This window comes from Orbilia oligospora, assembly GCF_000225545.1.
Source record: "Orbilia oligospora ATCC 24927 unplaced genomic scaffold scaffold00188, whole genome shotgun sequence".
Lineage (NCBI taxonomy): Eukaryota > Fungi > Ascomycota > Orbiliomycetes > Orbiliales > Orbiliaceae > Orbilia > Orbilia oligospora.
Window position 1 is genome coordinate 705,994 of NW_011645745.1, and position 13,364 is coordinate 719,357.

The window sequence follows — 13,364 nt, forward strand, 5'->3', positions numbered from 1 at the left end:
GCACATTTCGACTTCTCCCTAGTCTGTTTGGCAGCAGCAATTAATTCTGGTTTACGAGATAAGTCTGTTTAGCTAGATAACCATCAGGATATTCCTCTATTCGCAACCCCAATTAATGGAATTAATGTATGGCCCAACCTATTCGCACTCGCAGCTAGTTCTGTTTTTGGATTCCAGCCGGGTGAACATGGTAATACGTAGGACGTACTAGGTTTTATATGCACAACATAAACCAGCCCGCATGCACGCCAGAAAATAAGCGAAAGATCTTTTTATGCTTGCCAAAATCAGGGCTGAACACAACCGTTAACTAGTACAAACGGGCCGCAGGTTTCCGTAGCCGGTTTCGCAAGCTTCGAATCCACAGCAGTTGAAGGCGGGGAGGGTGACTGCGACAGGGGTTGTTGAGCTGGATGTCGCAGTCGGAATTTGTGAGGCTTGTTGCATGTTGAGATGTTATTGGGTTGCTGGCATTACAGCCCATGTCAAAGGTTCGGAATAGTTGAGCTTATGAGGATATAACCGCGGTAGTGGCCTTGCATATTTTTTGACCGGGTTTGACGTAATTTATGTAAATACTAGTACGTATATATATAGACTTATATGGGTGTCTGGTCTACCGCTTTGTAATTTATGAATGCAATGTAGCTGCTAGCAGCTGAGGACATAGAAAAGCTGTTCACGCGGAGGCCGGGTTAGACGCTCGCCATAGGAGATACATGGGTATTCGGGTATCCCGGATATGTATCTGAGGTATTTTGAGATTCTATCAACCTAGTGAAAATAAATACTAGTACTGGCCCGAGTTCGATCGAGGTGATGAGCTCGGCCGGATCGGTGATATCACGATGTCCATGTTTATGAGATCGTATACTAGCTGAACGAAGAATTGAATTATATATAGCGTAGCCATTCCCCTTCATTAAACTCATTCCTGGTTCCCTATTCTTTAATCATCAGACTCCTCTACCCAAGCCTATTCCTAACAATATCGATCACTAAATTCAAATCCATTATCCTTTTCAATACAAATAAAGCATACAAAAAATGCCGGACTTCACAACCAGTCAGATCCGGGACACTGATCCCTCCCCATACGACCAAATCTTCCTGGTGACGCAGGATACTATCAACAAATCATTCAAAAATATGTGGGCTCTTGCCGACCAGTCATCTCCTCTCGTCAAGTTTAATTACAAGTCACATGGACAGTATCTTGGTGGAGATCTAGATGCTCCTGAGATCGAATTAAGCATTTATGGGCAGAATTCAGTTCAGCTTTATTATCATCTGAAGTTCCTTACGGGGCAGATGGAACTTTATATTGATCCTAATAGTGATGATACTAAGGATTTTAGCCTGGTTGGGTGGGACATTGTGTTCCCAGTTGTAATTAGTTCGTATAAATACTAGACTCGATACTAATTTCTCGAAAGATCATATGCGTTTATCAAGGCAAATATAACTGACTAAGCCCGGGATCTTTATAGGGAGCGAGACATATAAACCCGGAGATTCGGGGTATGATGAGCACGCAGCCAAATTTAGCAAAGATGGATTCCCAAATGGTACCTTTTCAATTGCAAAACTCTTCCTCGCTGCGTCGTCTATCTCTGGCGGTGCAACTTTTGACGCTAAGAGGAGTTCATTTGGAGGTTTGGATTGGGATAATCAGCCTGGTGAACTTAAGGAGAACTTTGGGATGTTTATCTCGAAATGGATTAATACTATGAGCGATAAGAAGGAAAATATCCTGGGATATTCAATTGTTGGTAACGATCCGTCGCAGAGTAAGCCCTTCTTGCAATTCCCAATATAACCCCGCATGGTGTATAGGATAGAGACTGACGACGTATAGTTAACGGGGTTGCACCTACGTTCGTTCCAACATCTATCGACCATTACAACTACCCTTGGATCGAACCAGGTTACTCCAGTACTTCTGGACAAGATGGTCTCGATCAGAACGCATTCTGTTATCTAACAATGGCCGACTTCCGCAAACCTCCAGAAATCGCGGGTCTCACTTACTCCGGCCCATTCGTGAATAAAGACAACGGAGCCACATTTTGCATGAACTCAAATATCTTCTGGGATACATGGCTTCTTCCATTATTGCAAGAACTTAACATGCAAACGCTAGTTTATCCTGAGACTCCATACCTTAAGTTTGCAAACGATTCGGGGTCCGTTTGGGTGACTTGTGAATATCATGTGGGGAATAATAATCCTAGCGTCTCTGCTTCGGATTCTACCTTTGCCTGGACAAGATCTACTGATGGGGATGGGAAGCCCTCTTGGACTTGGTCTTCTTCTCTTCCGCCTTCTAGTAATGAAGTTGTGGATGAAAATGGTGTTTGGACTGTTTCGAGTTCTGAGACTTGTAAGTTCTTTTGCTTATACTCTAATTTCAGGGCCCCTTGCTAATATAAATTTAAAACTAGCGCAATCTAGCACGACACTTACCTTCGATGAAGGTGGTCAGAAGATTTCTGTCGTCGGAAAGAATCAATTCCACTTTGAATTCCACGATGAGGCTTCTTGGGGTGGTGGATCGTAAGTATACACCGCTTAACATTCGCAAACCCTATCGTGTACCAGTCAAGGAAACTAACAGATGTAAAAACAGCGGCGGCTTCACTGCCACTACAGATTGGCATCTAAACTTCGCTCTGGGCGCAGTCAACGACGGTGGTTTACAAATCACCCGCATCCCAGATCCCGATGGAGTACCAGCCAGCACCACAACAGGAACTCAATTCATCTATGGTTTCTACCATGAAGAAAACTTTGTCAATTACTGCAAGGGAGTGGATAATGCTCTCTCCTACTATTTCGATAACAACATCTCCACGGTTACAAATGCTTTGATCTCTGCTCTTCAGAACCAAAATCAACTTGTACTCCCGGGTAATGGTGTCTTTTTGATGGAGGATGCAAGATTTAATAAACGGGGAGATCTTTTGGTGGATTTGCATTATAATGGGTGAGTTAACCTCTAATCCAACTAACGAAAGACTTGTGAACACTGGGATCTAATTCATGATTCTAGCGCGCCGGCACCACCAAACCCTCATCAACCAAGCCAGCAGCATAATATCTATGCAGGATTCGTTGAGAATCCAAATGGAGGTGTTCCGGAGAATCAAAAGTGGTTGCCAGAGAAGTGGGCCAAGTTACCGGCTAGAGCGACTTTGTCTCCTACGAAGCCAAAGGAGTTGAGTCAGTCTCAGAAGATTAAGGCTACTATCCCACGCGGCTGATATTCCCTCGGCCTTGAGGGGAAGATGCCTATACGTAACATTTGTGGAAGCTTAATTCAATGAGTGTATAACTAGATTTGTATTAAGAGGGGTACTGAATAACTACTAAGTATTATCGTGCCAATATCGTTCGTTCTTGTGGGCTAAGATTGTAAAAAATATATCATCGATCTTGCAACTTAAGGTATACTGCCATGTTTTTTGTGAGTACTTATATTTAGTAGCTTTTGCCTTTTGTATTTAAACGGTTACGGTCGATTTGTTTTTTCACAGCGATTCGACAGTTCATTATTCATACGTTATCGCAACCTTTCACCTAAGTTTTTAAGATTCGTTCGTATGCAGAGATTTCAACCATGAAACCAAAATCAAGGCGAATGAATTAAGATAATTCCCCACATAGCCTTGTGTAAACCTGTATCTTTACACGTACACGTGCTAATTTACTTTACATAGGACAATATGTTTCGATTCTAGAGTTCGGTGTAACAGTGCCAAACCTGCGACCCGATAGCCTAACTCGTGTATAAACATCCTCTCGTAAAACCGATGTTAGATCCTTCACATAACTACTTACATTATGCACGTTTAAGTATTAAGCGACGACTGTGCTACCCTCCTCCAATTATTTAACTCTGTTTGCTCTCTAATATTGTTCGTATTATCTGTGGAGTCGGTGGTAATAGTTTGCCACAGACTATATTATATCACTGGAAGTAGTAATATAGTCAGCAGCGTGCCGAAGCGTTTTAATACAAGAATAGTAATATAGTAGGCTCGCCGAGACGAGCTATTGTATTGGCTTGCCACTACTCCCCCCTGAATATACAACTTCGAGCTATCATGCGGAGAGATTTCCTTCCTGTTTTAAATTTTAGTGCTCAAACCTTATATATATTTTCCGACGTGATGTTTGAAGTGGAAAGATTCGCGCCATCCAACTGCAATTTTGGTAAGAGCTTAAGGGAATGAAAAGAGTATTTCTTGGGGGAAAAAAAAAAAGACATCCGCCGCCCTGGGTATTTTGCTGGCCGCCGTACCGGGTGAATACAGCGGGAAAACGTGCCTGCAGTGTACAAGTGCCGACAGGGTTTGGGGAGCAGTTACAACCGAACGTGGGCCAACCAACGTTACGTGCCGCAAAGGAAGCTTAATATTATAATATCTGATGCAGGCTGAGCCACTAACATCGAACATCCAACATTTGCCGATGTTACATTTCCATGTTTCGAGATGAAGATTGCGTACGCTAATTCGACTTCACTCCCTATCGGCCGGACTTCCATTCATTTATAATACAGCTTGGAGTCGACTTACAATTGAAGCCGGGAGGACTTGAAGAATATCTTTATCTTTTTTTTCCTATTTTCTTCCTCCTTACCGGATACTCAAGCGAGCCCAAATGGGTAGAAACGCCAAGACTTTGCTCTTCGCCGTCCTGGCCATCTTCACAACCTCCTTTGTCGCGCTCACGGTGTATGACCCACGGCTCGTCAAATTCCATGTAGTCGATCGTTTCAAAGATCTTACATACTCCGCGCCGAAGCCGAATCATGTCGATAACACTGTTGTCGATGCTATTTTACACGATACCCAAATCGAGCCTTCGGGGAACGACACGGTGACCCCGTTCTCACCTCACGATGAGCGTAATTTCATCATGACCGAGCAGCAATGCGAGGCTTCATTCCCGGGGCTATATGTTGAAATTGAGCGTGCAGTGGAGGATCGCAGGCCGAGGCCCATCACGCTGGATGAGCTGGAATCGGTCACGCACTCGGCATTTGGATATTTCAGGGGGATTATTTACAACCAGGAATTGTATGTGATCAAAATGCTGGACCCGAACTTCTCCCGTGGATTTGCAACTCTCATGGCCATGCACCGTGCCATCGTGACGTCTCCGGAACCCCTTCCGAATATCGAGTTCACATTGAATACCGCCGACTATATCGACTTCGAACAATCGGCTGCCACGTGGACTTACGCGCGTCGTTCGAACGAGACTGTTAACTGGCTTATGCCGGACTTTGGATACTGGTCCTGGCCGGAACCCAAAGTCGGTTCTTATAATGAAGTTCGACTTAAAGCCCGTCTTGCTGACGAAGCTATTCCCTGGGAGAAGAAGATTCCAAAGATTGTTTGGAGAGGCGCCACGCTTAAGCTCCCCGTTCGTCTAGCTCTTCTGAACCAGACTAAAGGTGCAGCGTGGGCTGATGTTAAAGCCCTCGATTGGCAGAGTGCCGAAAGTAAGGAGAAGAACTTGCTGAGTATGTCGGATCACTGTCATTACCGTTTTGTAGCCCACACGGAAGGCCATTCATACTCCGGACGGTTAAAATACCTACAACAATGTCGATCTGTCGTTGTAGCGCACAAACTGGATTGGATACAACACTATCACTCCCTGCTGATACCGGACGGCCCGAATCAGAATTATGTGGAATGTAATAGAGACTTTTCGAACCTTGAAGCTGTGATGGAGGAATTAAGATGGGATGAAGAGAAGGCCAAAAGAATTGCGGATAACTCCGTGAAAACGTTTAGAGAGCGGTATTTGACACCCGCTGCTGAAGCTTGTTATTGGAGGAAGTTTATAAAGGGGTGGAGGAGCGTGAGTTTTGAGCCGAAGTTGTTGGATGAGAAAGGTAATATTCGGGGTGTTCCGATTGAGTCGTTCATACTGGAGAGAAGAACAGAGTGGGATCCGTATTGATCATATAATCTTCTTCTTTCTGTCCCTTTAATTTTATGGATCATGTGTGTGTACGGTTTTGTTTATTTTTCGGATGCCATACACTAGGATTTAATTTAGAGGCGTTGAGCGGGTTTAACGTTTATTATATATCCTTTCCTGTGGCCCTAAACCAATATGTACAGGTATACATAGCAAATGCAGTTGTAATTGTATTTATTATTAACAGCTGGAAGACGGTTTTTTTTTTTGACCTCAAACCTTGCATTCTCGTTTTTTCGAAACCATAAATATTCGTAATCCTAGTATATATAGAATCTTCGTAAACCCGTAATTAAGGGAGGCCTGTTTTGTGAGACCGTTGGCGAAGAATGGAGGCGGCCGTGGCGATTGTTGTTCTATCGAGAAGAGATTAGATATAAACATCACAGATTTATGGTAAGAAGGTCATCTTTGAAACTTTCGGTTTAAGATTTCGGAGGGTAATAGTGTATTGTGATATTTTAGTGTATGTAGCCCTCATATGCTATTAACAGTGCAAAGATACTGTCCGTAGAATGTATACACGATCGAAAGAGCTGGGAGATCTCTGGGAACGGACTTATAATAGTGAGAATTCTCAAAGAAATGCACGGGGGGAGAGAGATCCGGAGTATTTCTTAGCGATGCGAAACTGGATAATAAGAATAGAAGCCGATATTATGATCTCGAATCTTCGAGGATAACTTCTAACATGACGCGGCTGATCCCGCTGCGGGGTAGGGTAGGGTTTCGTGGAAATCCAACAGCGCTCGAGCACGAAGTGAAAGGGACCTGACTATGTTTAGAGGACAAGCGAAGATAGCAAAGACGAATAAAATGGGCAGAAATTTAAAGTAAAGAAATGAAAATATATTTTAAATACAATAAAAATGAGGGCGAAGAAGGTATACAGTGGAGATCAAGGATTAGGGGACAATGAGGGGGCCCTCCTAGCTAGAGCTAGGTACACGAAGGCAAAAGGGGAATAGAAAAATAGAAATAATCACAATAGAACAGGAAATTGGGCTGGATAGCTCACGATAAAAGAGAAAAAGTTAAAATTCGGTTAACAACAATGCAATACTGGGGCACTCGACCCAGCGAGACGGTCCCAATTAATTCATCAACAGGGTTGAAATGACAGAACTCGGTTTCCCCTTTGGTTCAGTTATTTCCGAGATCATGTATTGATCCGGAAGGGTCTGGTTCATGGGACTCAGCAAATGCACGTAGATATCAATCCGGTTGGCTAGTTTAGTCTAGTTTCAAAGAACTGGAACATTAAGTTGATTGATAATCGAACAGGCGGGCGCCGAATGGGATCAGTAGCATTATTTGGCTTGGTAAACCTTAAAACGGCATACCTAATGCCTGCAGCAATGAATTCGAGTTTCAACTATCTATACAGCGATAGTGAAGCGAAAAAGTTGATACAAAAAAGAGCTGCCGAATATGATAATATTTATGCGTACGACTAGATATGGCCAATTATTCAAAGTCTAACTAAACTCGAGGATCCCGACTGAGAAAACGTCTCATCTGGGAAACAGGTAATCATGCGTTCAATATTTCGGGGGGGGTGAAAGAGATTTCCCCCTATCAATTCAACCATTAATCAAGGGCCTAGCCTCGTCAGCCAGTCTATCGATCGAGATCAAAGCATCACGTTATTATTGTAAAATAAATGATTCTAATGAGAGAAAAAGAAACCGCTATCTGGCCACAAACCATATCTCATAGAGACTAAGTGCTAGGCTACTGCGGAATTTCCCGACCCAGGTTTTCCTTGAAGTTTGTGCTTGCTGACGCGATATTCGGAAATACATGAGCCCCCAAATGCACTGGTAGCTATTCTCATGCAAACTTTACACCAAAATACATCGTCGCGAAAGAAAAAAAAGTCATATCTATATTTACATGACATGTACAAAGGAACACTTCCCGAATTAGCCTCAAGAACCGGTATAGAAAGTTCATTCTTTAAGAATAACAATTCCGAATTTTCGTGACAGGTATGGTACGTATTGTTGCTTTTGTATTTGAAGCGTATTCATATCGGATATTCGGCAGCACCCCACTTCGCTAAACTATGTATGGAGGAAAGCCTACTTCGTGTGGAAAGTATAAGGCATACACGTTGGGCTCACGAGGACCCCGGGCCCGAAGAGCCGTTCTGTACGACATCGCTTACGTACCCAGCCATTCTTCAGTTAGCGCGATTCGGCGCCACTGTACTCATTTTGGATATGCACAGGCGAAACAGTTAGGTCGATGTGTCCTCAAAGGAAAAAAAAAAGAAAACAGTGACCTATACTTATAGGAAAGTGGTACAGACTTAGTTCTCGGGTTGGAAGAGCTTTTATCCCTGGGGCCTCCCTAACCCCGTGGTAACCCGAGGGTCGAGCCGATTGAAAGATGTCAAAGATCTAAGATGCTTTTGCGGGGAAATGTCGCGGAAAATATTTACAGAAAATTCTTGATCTAGTATATTTCTCAGGCTTATCCAACTAGCTTGGAAGAACTATGTTCAGCGTTAAATCCCGTTAATTTCTTTCAATCTAGGAATTTATAAAATTTCGCATTTACATAGTGGACAGTTTTGAGTGTACATTTGATGGGCCTGGGGAAAAGAAAAACATGGTGTCTTTGCGGCCTGGCGTGGGGGCCCCGAAACCTTTGCAAAGTATAATGAACGGCCCGGGAAATTATTGTCAATTGGAACTGATTTGTTCGTCCAAAGAATATGCATGCTCATTACAAATGGGACAGATACGCCCGCTACCTTCCATGCATGGAATCTCTCAAGAAGAGAGTAGTTCAAGGGGAGAAAGTGAAGAAAAGATCTGAAGAAAGGATGAGAAAAAGAACTCCTAACATCGTAATTCAATCTAGCGTGGAAAATCCGGCGGGCCACCAAGCACACATGTTTCAGAAGGGATACGATTGTATACAATATCCACGATGACAATGATGCGGTGCATACGCATGGCATTGACTCTCGGTTAGCCGAATCCAGGTCTACTTACCAAGTTGGCTTCAAATCCCTTTAGTGGCCGAGGGCTGTTCTCCCCGACGGCATCATTTTTGTCCACCCTGTTTAGTCGTCAGCTAGATCTATTTCATACTAGATTTCCTTCTCCTGTAACCGTCGGGACGGTACTGATCATAATTGTCGCTTAATGCAGGATTATTTCGTTTGTAACATCACATTAGATCCCTATAGATTTATCATCTATACTAAGGTCGCTGCTATTATCACACACCTATAGTGCGGTACTTAAACTTAATAAGCTTAACCATCTTAGATCGACGTGTTGGCATGCAAGCGAGATTCTTCTTTAGGCTTCTCCGCGGGCTTGTGTCGCGATATATCTTGGCATGCCAATTTGAGGGCTTAGTAGCAGCTGGTGGAGACTTTCTCGAATATGATGTCTGATTGCGGGAATGAAACGACGAACGGGAAAAAGCCAACTGGATGGATTTAGATCCGCATCTGTCTGAAGAATGCCTTACGACTCTTCGGGAGCCTCCAGCCGAGTTTTTGGCATATGATCTGACCTTTTGGTTCCGACTGTATACTGACCATCGGTCACACAAATGGACCCACTCCCCAGAGTGGAAGCTGGAAGGTTTTTGACGATAATACCACTAAGATAGCGAACCCCAACAGTTACACAGCCGAACCCTGCATCCGAGGATTGTGCATATTACACCAATTTATTACCAACGCAGGGACATGAGAATCCTACGAATTGATATTGATATTGTCTGCAGATGTATATTTGAAATAGAGTTTTGATATCCTGCAGAATTTTTTTGTTCTTTTGCATCGCATGGCCGGTCTCGATATCGAGATCTCAAAACCGGAACATTCCGTGTAGAGTAAACATGGCAATCGTATGCGTACATCATGGACAAAATTTATCTAGTTTCTGTTTACGTATGCGCATCACTATGGTACTAGTATACTAGGTTAGCGCAAATGGTGCGCTTCTGTCTACCAGCATGACGCAGTATGGAGTATCGTGGAAGGCATAAACGGTTGTCTCTTCTCACCCCAGGTGTCCAGAAGGTCATAAGAAAAACATAGCCGAACCGCACTGCCGAGGGCGACCACTAATTTCGAATATTTTGATATTCTTCAATTGTGTTAGCCAATTGACTCTTCAGGCCTTAGTAGCTTCACCATGCAAACGCACGCCAGAAGGTGGCCAGGGGACTGATTGTGAATCCGTTTTGGGGTCGCTTATTTCGTGTCTCTCGGATTTCCATCTTAAGACCGTAAGTATATCCATACTGGAATGTCGGTCATGTACTATAATAGAGATCTCGGAAAGGTATAGATCTATTCTCATTAGATCAATAATATACTTGATATTATATCAATCAATTGAATGAGTTAAATGGGGGCTATCGAGACATCCTAAACGAGTAATATGGCCTCGAAGCTGGAGATGTGACCTTCTTGATCAACGTGAAGCTAGGTGATAGTAGCAGTCCCCTAATCAGGGCCTCCAAAACGTCGAACTAGTCTGGGCTGACCTCGTTAAAACCCCGATTAGAATCCAACAGGTTCAACACAATGCATTGGGAATAGTGGATGTGTGCAGAGCTGCTAGGAGTTTCCCCACTTCGAGGGACCCATATCCGAACGACGTTATCGATATTTCGGATTGAACACATACATGCATATCTTTAATCCTGACTAGGATTGTTTACGCGCGACAGTACCCGCTCTGATTACGCCTACCGATAACATCTGGATAACGGGTGTTAACACATGTCGACGGTTGATGAACTAAAATGGCGTTTTCAACCAGATTGTTAATCTCAAGCGGTGGGTGTATCATCACTCAATGGCCTAGACATCCGAAAACGGAAAAGCCTTGTAGTACGACATATTACTTGACATCACAAGTAGAGAGCGTCGAGATATCAGATAGACGTTTATATAAAGCCGCCATGACATTTGATCAGTTTTACCTTCCCTTCTAATCGCCACCAGCGCTGCATTCCCTCCGGTCGCACAGAGTAGAGCCTATCTTTTGGCTCAGTCATTCTTTCAGTCACTCCTTGGTTGCTCCCAAGCCATCCTTTCACTCATTTGTGGATATACCGCTTCATTCATTTAACTTTCCGGATATATAAAAGCCGAGACATTCTTTCGAAATGCATTTTTCCACTCTTTTCACAGCCGCTACGGTTGCCCTTGTGGGCTTCATAGACGTTGCATCCGGCCACGTCGTTTTCATCGATGCTTGGGGAAGCACCAACCCAGCAATCCACGGCCACGGCCTCGGATACGGGTACCTCACTCCACGAAAGGGTACTCATCTCGTCCCCTTCCAGCGTGACGTAGCAGTCTTTGATGACAGAGTTGTTCATCATTGGGGCAATAAGAAGTATAGACCAAATGGCTGCGGTTGTTCCGTCCAAAGCTCTGCCAACTGGTATGCTGCGAACAACAAGAGCTTGTGGATTAAAAAGGGGAACTGGCTGTTTAATGAAATCACCCCAGCTGCCGCATATATTAATGTGAGAAATCACATTAATCATCTGAGCTTGTTGGAAAGCAAGGGGAGCACAAGAAATTGTATTTCTACCGGGAGGAAGGGACTCAAGAATGGTATTCCAAAGGTCGCTGCCGGAAAAACGCTTACTATCATTGCAGTACGTATGAACTCTAATCCCAGAAAAATATTGCCTTGGGTATGCTAACAAATGAGTGCCAATACTTAGCACCAAGTCAATCTCGATGGTGGTGGTCCATTCCATTGTAAGATCGATTACAAGGGAGTTGGTCAAAGTTGGACTAGAAACCTTGAAGTTGTATCCTGCAGAGTCAATGGTAAGCTTCACAAGGGGGGAAAAAATTGTCCTGGTGATCCAAACAGCAGTTTCAGCTGGCATACTGTCGGCAAGAGACTTTCCTTCCAACTTGTTATGCCAGCCAACTTGAACTGCCAAGGAAAGTATGGAGCAAATGGTAAAGTTCTCAATATTTGCCTCGTTCGATGTGAGAATAAAGCAGCGTAAGCCTATCCAAATCATTGCCTTCTTCTAATGGAGTTTGTGGTGAATTACTAACTAACTGTTATAATAGGAACGGACCATTCGGTGGATGCGTTCCCGTCCAGCAGGTCAGACCTACCGTCAGGGTTGTCACTAAGAAGGTTGGCAACCAGAAGGTGACGTCGAAGGTTCCGATCAAACCAGCTTCTAGCAGGAAGATCATAATTAAACCACAGACCGTTAGAACTACGATTGTCAAGGTTGTTAAAGTTCCAATCAAACCCACCGGCAAGCCCGCTCCACCTAGAGTCAGGGTTGTCGTCGTTACCGCCCGGGACACTATTATCTACGTTTACAGGGGTCCAAACAATACCAGGATCCCATCCAAAGTCAAGAAGGGTGCCGTCGTCACCGTCACCGAGACTATCCCAGCGCCAACAGTCACAACCGTTACGACTACTGTCGTTGAACAAGAGGTATTCGAGGACGAGGTTGTTGAAAAGGGCAATGATGACGATGATGGAGAGGATGGTGAAGTTGAGGATGGAACTGAGGATGCTGGCAACGATATTGGCGGCAAGAATGGCACTCCTGATCAGAAGCCTACTGAGGAAGAGGTTGAGGCTGCCATCGGTGGAGAAGATATTAGTGAAGAGGAAAAAGAAAAACTCAAGGAAGAGAAGGTCAGCGATGAGAACAAAGAGTTGCTCGACGAGGCTGATAAGAATAAGGATGAAACCATGGAAGACCATCCAGAGGATACTAGCTATTTTAAGAGACTTAGAATGCGTCGCGCTTAGGTCTCCCCAATCTTCACGGATTCTCAACTCCAGGACCAAAATATTGGATTTCAGATTATATAGAAGCGGGGGGTTCCGGAGACAGATTGATCAACTTATGTTCTTATCATGTACTCGAGTTATAGGGTCATGATAAGTTGGGGGAATGAAATCAGTTTGAGGTTTTCAATAAGACAAATACATATATAAAGCTTTTTTTAAGATACTAAATACCTCGTAAAGTTTATCTTATAGGACTGAGAGCATGAGACTAAACGATACGGGAGTATGATTAAACTCCACATCGAATCTTTCTTGATATAATAAAAACCATCATTTAGAGTATATTTGTATCAATAAAGGGCATGGCATGTTAAGATATGAACATATCGGTGGCCCCAGCATGTAATGTAAAAGAACATGATTACACCGGAACGACACGCCTATGTTACCAATCTATTCGCACTATCTGTTGTTTAGGTGCACTCGCGAAAAATCTGTCGAATACAAGATAAACTAGTACAGGCAACCAAGCCTTCAATACCAGTCCTTTCACGATTTGGTACGTAAAAGTAGTAGCCATCATAATATGGA

The 13,364-nt window shown here is 43.6% G+C and overlaps 3 protein-coding genes across 3 annotated transcripts; all 3 read left to right on the forward strand.

Moving 5' to 3' along the window:
* Nucleotides 1–1,047: 1,047 nt before the first annotated feature.
* Nucleotides 1,048–3,263, forward strand: AOL_s00188g219 (uncharacterized protein; the record flags this gene model as incomplete). Its single annotated transcript, XM_011128467.1, has 6 exons — nt 1,048–1,396; nt 1,491–1,790; nt 1,859–2,383; nt 2,445–2,556; nt 2,630–2,986; nt 3,053–3,263. The coding sequence occupies 6 exons, from the start codon at nt 1,048–1,050 to the stop codon at nt 3,261–3,263; spliced, it is 1,854 nt and encodes a 617-aa protein (XP_011126769.1).
* A 1,402-nt stretch (nt 3,264–4,665) lies between these two features.
* AOL_s00188g220 (uncharacterized protein) lies at nt 4,666–5,979 on the forward strand (the record flags this gene model as incomplete). Its single annotated transcript, XM_011128468.1, has 1 exon — nt 4,666–5,979. The coding sequence occupies one exon, from the start codon at nt 4,666–4,668 to the stop codon at nt 5,977–5,979; it is 1,314 nt and encodes a 437-aa protein (XP_011126770.1).
* A 5,169-nt stretch (nt 5,980–11,148) lies between these two features.
* Nucleotides 11,149–12,791, forward strand: AOL_s00188g221 (uncharacterized protein; the record flags this gene model as incomplete). Its single annotated transcript, XM_011128469.1, has 3 exons — nt 11,149–11,649; nt 11,719–12,011; nt 12,083–12,791. 3 exons carry the CDS (start codon nt 11,149–11,151, stop codon nt 12,789–12,791), a joined length of 1,503 nt encoding a protein of 500 aa, XP_011126771.1.
* Nucleotides 12,792–13,364: the final 573 nt, after the last annotated feature.